The sequence below is a fragment of the Manis pentadactyla genome, chromosome 1, assembly GCF_030020395.1.
Source record: "Manis pentadactyla isolate mManPen7 chromosome 1, mManPen7.hap1, whole genome shotgun sequence".
Taxonomy (NCBI): domain Eukaryota; kingdom Metazoa; phylum Chordata; class Mammalia; order Pholidota; family Manidae; genus Manis; species Manis pentadactyla.
This window is the reverse complement of record NC_080019.1, coordinates 235,314,502-235,326,076: the sequence shown is the minus strand read 5'-3', so window position 1 is coordinate 235,326,076 and position 11,575 is coordinate 235,314,502. Positions and strand designations below refer to the sequence as shown.

The 11,575-nt window shown below is 47.2% G+C and overlaps 1 protein-coding gene across 5 annotated transcripts in view; it reads left to right on the top strand.

Annotated features, from left to right (window-relative positions):
• Positions 1–4,018: 4,018 nt before the first annotated feature.
• Positions 4,019–11,575, top strand: part of RBM5 (RNA binding motif protein 5) — a 22,656-nt gene continuing 15,099 nt past the window's right edge. For 2 of the 5 annotated variants that reach the window (XM_057487369.1, XM_036877513.2), the window contains exons 1-4: positions 4,023–4,105; positions 5,121–5,191; positions 6,728–6,893; positions 7,674–7,829. In XM_057487369.1, coding sequence (XP_057343352.1) covers positions 5,175–5,191; positions 6,728–6,893; positions 7,674–7,829 — 339 coding nt within the window. In that variant the 5' untranslated portion in view covers positions 4,023–4,105; positions 5,121–5,174. Of the gene's footprint in view, positions 4,106–5,120; positions 5,192–6,727; positions 6,894–7,673; positions 7,830–11,575 lie in introns of those variants that run through there. The other 3 variants (XM_057487365.1, XM_057487368.1, XM_057487377.1) reach the window with 3 other exon arrangements.

Genomic DNA, 11,575 nt, shown 5'->3' with positions numbered 1-11,575 from the left:
CCTGAATGTAAGTCATGAAACCATAAAACTCTTAGAACAGGCAAAAATCTATTGAATATAAGCAGGAGCAACTTATTTCTGAACACATCTCTTCGGGCAAGGGAAACAAAAGATGAACAAGTGGGGCTATATCAAACTAAAAAGCTTCTGTACAGAAAAGAACACCAGCAGAACAAAAAGGCATCCTACAGTATGGGAGAGTATATTTGCAAATGACTCATAAGGGGTAAATATCCGAAATACATAAAATTCCTACATGTCAACACCCAAAAAACAAATAACCCAATTAAAAAATGGCTGAGGACCTGAACAGACACATCTCCAAAGAAGAAATACAATGGCCAACAGGCACGTGAAAAGATGCTCCACATTACTAATCAGAAGGGAAATGCAAATTAAAACCACAATGAGATATCACCTCACACTAGTTAGGATGGCCACTATCCATAAGATAATAAACAACAAATACTGGTGAGGATGTGGAGAAAAGGTAATCCTCCTACACTGTTGGTGGGAATGCAAATTGGTGCAACCGCTGTGGACAACAGTATCGAGGTTCCTCAAAAAACTAAAAATAGAAATACCATTCGACCCAATAATTCCATTCCTAGGAATTTAACATAAAAAAACAAAATCCCTGATTCAAAAAGACATATGCACCCCTATGTTTATGGCTGCACTATTTGCAATAGCCAAGATATGGAAGAAACCTAAGCATCCATAAGTAGACAAATGGATAAAGAAGATGTGGTACATATACACAATGGAATACTATTCTAACATAAGAAAAGAAATCCTGCCCTTTGCAACAGCATGGATTGACCTAGAAGGTAGTATGCTCAGTAAAATAAGCCAGGTGGAGAAAGACAAATACCATATGATTTCACTTACTTGTGGAATATAAAAACAAAACAGAGGGGATAAAACAGCATTAGACTCACAGACCCTGAGAAGTGACTAGTGGTTACCAAGGGGGAGGGGAGGGAGATAAAAGGGCACAATAATTCACAATCAAGATATAAGTTGATCATGGGGACTGTTGAACCACTGTGATGTACATTTGAAACCAACATAAGATTGTGTATTAATGATACTTTAATTTTTTAAACAAAGTAGGAATGGGTGTGAAAAGTGTGTCGCACTGTGATGTCTCCGGGAAGTCCCCTGTACCATATAAGACAGGTATGTTGGGTAATTTTCTTCACTCCTATATCCCAGAGGCCTGTCACAGGCCTCATATAGCAGGCACTCAAATGGGTGGGTAATGCTGAGGTCTCTGGGGAAGACTCATTGAGTTAAATTTTGATGCATGTCTCCCTCAGTTCATCAAAGCCCATCTCTGACAAAAGAAATCATTCCCGTTCCTTGGAGCAGGCAGGAGTTCTCACATCGGTCGTCTCGGTCCTTCCTCCAGAAACAGTAGTTCCCAGCCTGGGACCAAAACATGTCAGCTAGTACTTCTTTTGCCAAGTAATGGAAAATTAAGGAAAAGAAAAAGAAAGGGAGGAAGAAACCTAAGGTCATTTCATTAAGAGAACATTTTTCAATATAAAAAATGTGAAAGGCAATCTTAAAGGACTGTCCTTTATTCTTTATGGTACATATGTGGCTTTATTTCGATCAAAAAACAACTCACTCAGTTGTCTTATTTTTTCCTTATTTAGCTGGGGACTCACTAAACTTTCCCAGATCCCCATCAGCGTCCAGACATGTTCTTTGGGAGCACAACCCTGGAGCCCAGCGGGCAGTGTCCATGATAAGGGCAGCTCCCAGAGAACATGGAGGGTGGCACTTCCTGCTGGGTGGACTTGTCTCTTTTTTTTAGGCATCTTCCATTGTAGGAATGACTTTGTATCATTTATAAATAGCTGTCTAGTTTTTATGACTAATGACTAGTTCAGCCCATCAGGCACCTCAAGGATGCTCAGAAGCGCTTGTTGAACTGCTTAGGGAACAAGGCTCTCAACTGCTGGTGGCTATTAGGTCTGGTGGATTCCGGAATCTTAGCATCTGTATCATCCATTGCAGGGTTTGCAATGACCCTATCTACGTTTAACTTAAATTTCATTAGACAAATATTTGAGTGCCTTCGAGGGTCATATACATTTACTTTTTCTGATGACAAAAGTTTTACATAACGTATATTCTCCCCATAAGCTGAACACTGTATATGGGTACGTACATCAGTGTATGTGTGTTTGTGTGGACAGTGCTATGGTTTGAATGTGGCCTCCCATAAACTCATGTTGATGTCCTAATCCCTAAAGGTAATGGTATTAGTAGGTGAGGCCTTTGGGAGGTGATTAGGTCATGAAGATGGAGATGTCATGAATGAAACTAGTGCTCTTAGGAAAAGAGATCCCACAGAGCCCCCTAGCCCCTTCCACGATGTGGGGACACAGTGAGAGTCTGGGGCCTGGAAGAAGGCTGCCACTCAGCCTGGCTGGCATCTTGATCTTGGACTTCCAGGCCCAGGCTGAGAAATAAATTTATGTCGTTTGGGAGCTACCCAGTCTGTGGTATTTTGTTACAACAGTCTGAACATATTTAGACAGATGACAGATTAAATAGATAGACAGGTGGAAAGGAAGAGAGAAAGGAAATGTTACCCATTCCAGAATCCAGAGATTTCTGCCTTTCCATCTATTGTCATTTTTTAATTACCCAAAGAGTTTACAGTGTCAGTTATTTAATGCCCTTGATGTAGACGGATCAGCCATAGTTAGAACATGTTTAAAGATGTTCTTCCAGAAAAAAGATTTCCTAGTGTATTTGAAGCTTCTGGTTTCGAGTCTCCTCACTGACATCCTTCCACTTACTCTTGACAGATTTCTTATCCAGGAAGAGAAGAGTGTGGGTGCGGTTTGCCAACTGTTTTTCTTCCTCTGCCCTGTCATGGTCAAATTTTTCAATCTGTGCATATGAGCTAAAAAGCAGTTCCACTAAAAATACATCTATAAATAAGTCCAGAGGGGAAGCTATGCTGACTGGATGCACCCTAATACCACCATCTCAGTGACCAATCAGTCCAAAATATCTCTCAGTCGCCCCAAGGATCCCAGCTTCTTTCTGCCATAAGTGTGACACTTTCAGCTTTGATAGTGGATTCATTTATTCATTCAACACGTTTACTGTTGAGTGAATACCGTGTGCCTGGCACCACTAGCAGCGCTGGGCATATAGCAGTGAAATTAGTAACTAGACAGAAGTCCCTGCCTTCTGGAGCTTACACTCCAGTGGTTGAAAGCATGGATTCCACGCTTAACCACTGTCAGCTCTGTGACCTACGGTCTGAAACAGGGCCAGTGATGACGGCTCTGACGGGTGAGGGCAGCTGAAGAGCTTAGAGGCGGTTAGGTCCTGGATACGTCCTGAAGGTAGAGTCAGTAGAATCTGCCAACAAACCGGGTGTGACAGTGAAGACATGGTGGGGCACTCCAGGGTTTCTGTCCCGAGTGACTGCGAGCAGGTGGCCATGAGCTGGGGGAGGCCGTGCGGGAGGCGAAGGGTTCTAGCTGTGAGCTTTGAGGTGCCATCAGACGCCCGAGTAGTAACGTGACTGGAAGATGACTGAGCCCTTCTTCAGACTAGGCAGCATCACTGGAATGATACGCTCCCTTCAATAATTCTGTTAATTTCTATAGATCTCAATTTCCTCACCTGCAAAATGGGTTTAATAACCGTCTCATAGGTTATGAAAAGACATTTGTAAGCATAGGGGGTCACCAGCGTTCCCTAGTGTGATGTCTTCGTGTCGGGGAAGGCAAACTACGCCGAGGCCCTTGCAGCCACGGCAAGAGATCGCCAATCCCGACGCAGGCGAGCGTGCGCCCGGCCTGCAGACGTCCCCGGACCGGAGGCAGCGACACGCCGGAAATGCCGCACGAGCGACGAGCGACTGGCAGCCCCCGTGACCACACTTCCCGGCAGCCGGCGGGCGGTGAGGCCCCTGCGCCGATTGGAAGCGTGCTCGGGGTGGGGCGGGGCCAGGCGCGAGGCACTGTGGGCAGGAGACGGCCGTGGACGCAGGCGCCATTTTGTGAAGTGGCCGTACCCCGCTGGAGAGTCCGAGGCGGAAAGCCGCTACTGCTGCTTCGTCTGGGGGGTGAGTGCAGCGGCCACCCGCAGTGACCGGCGGCCCTTGCTGGTGGTACGGGCTCTATGGAGCCTCCCCGCCAGCCGCGGGCTGCGGCCGAGTAACCCGGCCGGCTCGAAGTACCGGCGGCGGGGGAGGGCCGCGCCCCTCCTCTCCTTCAGCCGGCGCAGGGCTTCCTGCCGCCCCGCTCGGGGCCCGCGGCTTCTGGCCGTGGGCGCCCTCCCGGCGGGGCGCGTCTCCGACTCCCGTGAAGGCTGTCGGGCGAGGGCCCCCGGGCTGACTGGGAGCCTCGGGCGGCAGGGGCGCTTGCGGGAGGCCGGGAGACGCCGCGCGGTGGCGGCGGCGGCGGCGGCGACTGCGCCCGGGGGTCTGCCGACGGCTCCCGGCTGCGCGGGGGCCGGGTAGCGAGCGTCTCGGACGTCGGGCTGCGCGCTGGAGGCCGCCCCGGGGCTGCCGCGGTCATCGTTGCTGAGGACTTGCCTAATTCGTGCGGCGGTTTGCTCCGGTCTGAGTGAGCAGCTTCGGATCGGCCGTTGCGTTGTAAATGGAGTTCCGTTAGCTCGGCATCCTAGCTTCTGAAAGATTTTACATGTTTCATCAGAAATCTCTGAACGTTGTTGCTCCTTGTAGTGATAAAGACACTTTGGTTAACATTTTAACGGTACCCACTGGAGTTGCTTGTATTCAGAACACAGGACACTGATTGCAGCCCTTCCCTTTTTGCTTTGTAATCCTCAAGTAGGACGAGGGAAGGCATCTTGTGCTTGCACGCTTTTATGTGCTTGTTCATTGAATGTGGAATCTAGTATTTTAAAGTATCTTTCATCTGCTGGGCTCATTATTAACAAAAGGTTAGCATGGTTTTCATGTTGACAGCTGGTCCCTACCTCTCTCTCTGCCACCTTAGAGAAGCCCCCTTAATGGTTTGATGAAAGTCCAACCTCTATAGGTGTCCAAGCTTCTAAAACGGTTGACTTTAAGTGATCTCTCAGATTAGCAGCAACCAGTCTCCCTTGTCTCCTAGAAAAAAAACAGCACTGGAACCTTTTGGAGCAGTGTGCTAGATCTTCAGCAGAACATGGGTTCAGACAAACGGTAAGTTGCTGCTCTACATGCCTTTGATTTCAGCATTTCAGTGGGGACAGAACTGTTAAAAACTGTTTATAAACTAATATTTGAGTGCCTGTTTTGTACTAGGCATTGCTGTGAACACCTTCACGATCCTTGCTCTCACAGGAATGCAGTTTAGTGGGAGAAGTAGAATACTGTGTGAACTGTGCTGTGTGAAAGAAGTTGAGGGGGTTGTTAGAGTGCGCAGGCAGGAAGGAAGGATGTGTCTTCCTGGAAGCAGCTAGGAAGGCGTCCTGGAGAAAGTGTTCTCTGAGGGGAGGGTAAGTGAGAATTAGAGGGCTGGATAGGGTAGGGCACCAAGGCTTCCCAGTGTGGACAGCAGCCTGTGCAGAAGCCAGGAGGTAAGTATGGCCAAGTCTGGCCCTGCACGGTCCGTGGCTGTAGTAAACAGCCAGTGGATGCTGGGCTTGCTGTTATCCACTCCACGGTAGGAAGATCAGCTTTATTGAGGGGAGAAGCTTTGGACCATGGGTTACATGAAAAAAAGAAGAAAAAGACTGCTGAAGAATCAGTAGGGAATGAAGATGATAGGGCTTGGGTGCTGTGTCATCCGTGGATCCTGCAAACCATTTGTCTTACAGCTGCCTCAGCGTGAAGTCCAGTTCCCTGTGAGAGCAAGATCAAATTGATGGCCCAGAGGGACTCAGGAAATGTCATGTCACATGATGTGACAGCAGTGTCAGTAGTCTTGTGGTTCCAAATAACTTCTTAAATCAACATTTACCCTTCATAGGGTCTCTCTTCCCCATACTTCATATTTTGAGGAGGTCCTAGACTAATTATTTCATGAGTTTGATTAAATTTGTGTTCTCTTAATGAGGGCCTTACAAGACTTTTCGCTTGTCTTGTCCTTACACAGTCATTTTATGAACTTGGTACACAATTTATGGAAGAACTGTGTATGCTTATGTTTGAATGGGCTAAGTCACTTGTTACTAGATTTTCCTATGAAGCCCAGTACAGCCCAGTAACCAAAATACAAACCAGATGTTACAGGAAATGTTCTCTGACAGTGCTAGTTGTATCCAACTTGATTAATTACCTGATGGGAGAACAGAGACTCAGCCAGCTTGTTGGACCCGTTTCCCAGCAGGTTGGTGCCGTTGAGAGTCAGGATGCGCTCTCCCTTGGCTTTGGGTGAGATGCTCACAGCTGCTTTCTCTTTCTCTGCTCACTAAGGTCTGACCCAGGGGTGGCAGGGTAATGTGTGGACCACAGGCTTCAGAGAACTCAGGATAAACTTCACAACTTGAGCCTTTCTGAGAACTGTTTTAAAACCCAAACGTTCGATAGCTGTATTTTGAGATTTTACCTGACTTCACGAAAATTCTCTCTGCATTAAGGGATGTAAATGTTTTTCTAGTGGTTGTCTTTGTGAAGTGGAATTTGGTGAAAAATACTTTAAAGTATTTAGGTATCTTACTGACTGAGCTGGGGTGAAGGGGGTTCAGCCGTATTCCTAAAGGTCTAAAATAGTCAGTGACTGTTCTTTCCCCACAGAGTGAGTAGAACGGAACGCAGTGGAAGGTATGGCTCCATCGTAGACAGGGATGAGCGCGATGAGCGTGACTCCAGGAGCCGGCGGAGGGACTCAGACTACAAGAGGCCAAGTGAGGACCGGCGGGCCGACCGATACGACGACTACCGGGACTACGACAGCCCTGAGGTGAGCGCCCGCCCTCGTGGCGGCGTTAGAGCAATGAATTGCACACACCAAACAGCATCTGAGATTCTCAAAATGAAATAAACAGAGCGAGGGTAGAAATCTCTCCTGTTGAGTATTATAGTCAGGTTCTATATTCTGAAACCTGTTGACTTGACTTGACTATAATCCTTGGAGACAAATGGGACCTGGTGGTGAGAGATGCTGGCCAAGGCTAACACAGGCTCACAGTGTGCCGCTCTGGAGCAGTTCACTTACGTGGTCTCATTCAGGTCCCACTATAACCCTGTGAGGTAGGTGCTGTTCCCAGTCTAAGGTGAGGCAGGCAGAGCATAACAGCGTGCCAGCCCTGGCCCTCACACCGTGGTTCTGAAAGCTGCAGTTTCAGTCATCTTGGGCACGGCGTTTCTCACGTTCCTTTCCATATGCAGACACGGTTGTGTTTAGAGGTAGTAAGTAGTACTGCTCATGTGATTTTGCACTGGTTTTTGTGTTTTGTTGCATGTTTCACTTTCCCATGCCCATACTGTTCTCTTTGTAACAGGTAGTCGTGTTTGTGTGTTGGTGTGCCACACAGCAAGTTGTTAAACCATCCTTCTTGAACGCAGTGATTGTTGCCCATCTCGGCTGTGTTAGAAAACACTGCAGTGAACACCATCATAGGGCGCTCCTATATGTAGTCTTCTGTTGTTCCTGTGGCTGGACTCCTAGGATTGCAGGGCCTGGGTCAAAGGGTATAAACCCAGTGTGGTTTTAATTGCAATTTTGTTTATTGTGAGTCAGAGAGAACGCGAAAGAAGGAACAGTGACCGATCCGAAGATGGCTACCATTCAGATGGCGACTATGGCGAGCACGACTACAGGCATGACATAAGTGACGAGAGGGAGAGCAAGACCATCATGCTGCGTGGCCTTCCCATCACCATCACGGAGAGCGACGTAAGGGCAACGGTTCTGTCAAGCGGTCCTACAGCTGCGGCAGGCCTGGCACCTCTGCCGCTGTTCTCTCACGTTACTGTTCTAGCCCAAGCTAGTGCCTCAGCTAGTGACGTATTTCTGTCCTTAGGGTGGCATTCTCTCAGCATGGCTCAGAGGTGATTACCACTTATTTTTAAGTCTTGAAGCTCAACCTGGAGCTTCCGGAAATTCCTTAACTACAGGGACCAGGTCTTGTTCCCTTAGTGGCTCTTAGAAGGTGGGAGTCAGTACATTTTTATTTAATTGGTTACTTTTTCAGTGAGGATATATCAGTATAAACACTTTCTTCGTGATCTGGCCACTCTTTGATTTGATGAAATTACACTATCTATTTGAAACTTTGGAGAAGCCTGTTGAAAAGGGAGACTGTTCCCTGGCTCCCCACTCCTCAGACAGGCCGAGTAGGGCCCTGGTGTAGCAGGCCCTGCCTGTGTTACCGATAGCATCTCTGGCCCTCACCCATTCCCTGGAGCCACACCCGCAGCCTCCATCCCCTGCAGGCCACTTTGGGCACATCCACTGCTCTACCCGTGCGCCGTTTTCCACCTCAGGGCCTCCTGTATGCAGCCTTTCCCAATCTACCGGGCAGGAGTCGTTCTTCCTTACTCTCTAAGCAGAACACCGTGTTGGTGACCTGCACGCAGCACCTGTGCTGTGGCCTTCACTTGGTATATCCCAGCCCCTCGTGAGACTGTCGGTCTCTGATATCAGGCCTCTCTGGTGAACTGGGTGTCTCTTGTGTCCCTTGGCCCTGCATGCAGGAGGTTGCTCGGCCAATGTTGGTGAAATGAATATGAGGTTTTGAAATACGTTTTTAAAGATGTAAACATGCAGCACTGTGCCAATGTCTTGTCATTTGAGTGTTCAGGGTAGTGGTCTCAATTAGACAGGTGGGGGTAGCACTGCATCCCATGACTTCGGTTTTGTGAGCTTGGAAGTGGTACATGTGAGATGGCGGCTCCAGTCTGGTGGGTAATCTCACTGCTGTTTGTGGCTCACTGCACACCTGGCGTAGGTACCACGTCAGGTGCGGCAGTGATGCAGAGCCGGGGGTCCTACCTCCAAGAAGCTGCAGGAGCAGATGAGGAAGACCGGGCTGCATGGCCGGAGATCAGTGTTGGAAGAGGTCCTGCAGAATGGGTCTGGAGGCATTTTTTTTATTTTGGTATCATTAATCTACAGTTACAGAAAGAACATTATGTTTACTAGTTTCCCCCCTTCACCAAGTCCCCCCCACATACCCCTTCACAGTCACTGTCCATCTGTGTAATAAGATGCTATAAAATCACTACTTGTCTTTGTGTTGCACAGCCCTCCCCGTGCCCCCCACGCACTATACATGCTAATTGTAAGGCCCCCTTTCTTTTTCCCCGCCCTTATCCCTCCCTTCCACCCACCCTCCCCAGTCCCTTTCCCTTTGGTACCTGTTAGTCCATTCTTGGGTTCTGTGCTTCTGCTGCTGTTTTGTTCCTTCAGTTTTCTTTTGTTCTTATATTCCACATATGAGTGAAATCATTTGGTACCTGTCTTTCTCCGCCTGGCTTATTTCACTGAGCTTATATCCTCTAGCTCCATCCATGTTGTTGCAAGTGGTAGGGTTTGTTTTCTTCTTATGGCTGAATAATATTCCATTATGTATATGTACCACATCTTCTTTATCCATTTATCTACTGATGGACACTTAGGTTGCTTCCATTTCTTGGCTATTGTAAATAGTGCTGCGATAAACATAGGGGTGCATATGTCTTTTTCAAACTGGGCTGTTGCATTCTCAGGGTAAATTCCTAGGAGTGGAATTCCTGGGTCAAATGGTATTTCTATTTTGAGCTTTTTGAGGAACCTCCATACTGCTTTCCACAATCACCGAACTAGTTTACATTCCCACCAGCAGTGTAGGAGGGTTCCCCTTTCTCCACAACCTCGCCAGCATTTGTTGTTGTTTGTCTTTTGGATAGTGGCCATCCTTACTGGTGTGAGGTGATATCTCATTGTGGTTTTAATTTGCATTTCTCTGATAACTAGCGATGTGGAGCATCTTTTCATGTGTCTGTTGGCCATCTGGATTTCTTCTTTGGAGAAGTGTCTGTTCAGCTTCTCTGCCCATTTTTTAATTGGATTATTTGCTTTTTGTTTGTTGAGGTGTGTGAGCTCTTTATATATTTTAGATATCAACCCTTTATCGGATCTGTCATTTATGAATATATTCTCCCATACTGTAGGATGCCTTTTTGTTCTATTGATGGTGTCCTTTGCTGTACAGAAGCTTTTCAGCTTGATATAGTCCCACTTGTTCATTTTTGCTTTTGTTTCCCTTGCCCAGGGAGATATGTTCATGAAGAAGTCGCTCGTGTTTATGTCCAAGAGATTTTTGCCTATGTTTTTTTCTAAGAGTTTTATGGTTTTATGACTTACATTCAGGTCTTTGATCCATTTCAAATTTACTTTTGTGTATGGGGTTAGACAATGGTCCAGTTTCATTCTCTTACATGTAGCTGTCCAGTTTTGCCAGCACCATCTGTTGAAGAGACTGTCATTTCCCCATTGTATGTCCATGGCTCCTTTATCGTATATTAATTGACCATATATGTCTGGGTTAATGTCTGGAGTCTCTAATCTGTTCCACTGGTCTGTGGCTCTGTTCTTGTGCCAGTACCAAATTGTCTTGATTACTGTGGCTTTGTAGTAGAGCTTGAAGTTGGGGAGTGAGGTCCCCCCACTTTATTCTTCTTCCTCAGGATTGCTTTGGCTATTCGGGTTCTTTGGTGGTTCCATATGAATTTTTGAACTATTTGTTCCAGTTTGTTTAAGAATGCTGTTGGTAATTTGATAGGGATTGCAATGGAAGCATTTTTAAGGGAGGTTGTTACTAGTGGAAAGTAAGGAAGGACCCAAGGCATTATTAGTCAAACTGATACTTGAGAGATGGAAATGTTTTGGTGGTGAACTGGGGGAAAGGTGTGGTCAACTGGCCCTGCAACAGGGGGATCACATGAAGAGAATAGAAGGATATTGGGTGTAGGTAAGGCCTTGCAACCAGGCTGATGTGGCTGAAGGTGGAGGCTTTTGGCAGGAGTGGATTGGTAGGGTGCTGGAGTCTTTGAAATCCCAGTGAAGTGTAAAAGAAAGTTATTGAGGATTGCCTGGGAGCCAGAGCTGTGCAGGTCAGAAGCTTGGAGGGAAAGGATGGTGGCGGGTATACAGGGAGGGCCAAGCAGAGCTCTCCCAGGAGCAGTCAGCGTGTGGGGCCCGGGGGAGCTGGTTCAGGAAGATACGCTTGTTGGCCCCATTATTCCCTTGAGGAGCCTGTACCTATGGCCCTGGGAGCCTGGAGAGGAGGGGAGAGGCCTGGGTGGACAGGGCCCCAGCTGACACTGGGGCCTCCCTGCTGGTAAGGAAACAAGATTGTAAAGTTGGTGTTACAGGCTTCTTCGGGACATAGTGTTCCTGCTGTAAGAAGGCTGGTTGTCAGGCAGGCTTCCTCAGATCCCTAAACATTGTGCACTGTTCTTGGGAAATCCACTTGTTGGGATCTTCAAAATATTTTGAAATTAGAATATTTCATCTCCTGGATTTTAGTTAATCTCTTTTGTTATTGTCTGCCTTTTTAGTTCAGACAGCCCCCCACCTGTAAAGTCTTAAAATGACTTAAGTTTAGTTACTGTGTTGCTATCCATGTTACTGTGTCACTCGTTTTACAGTAACTGTCT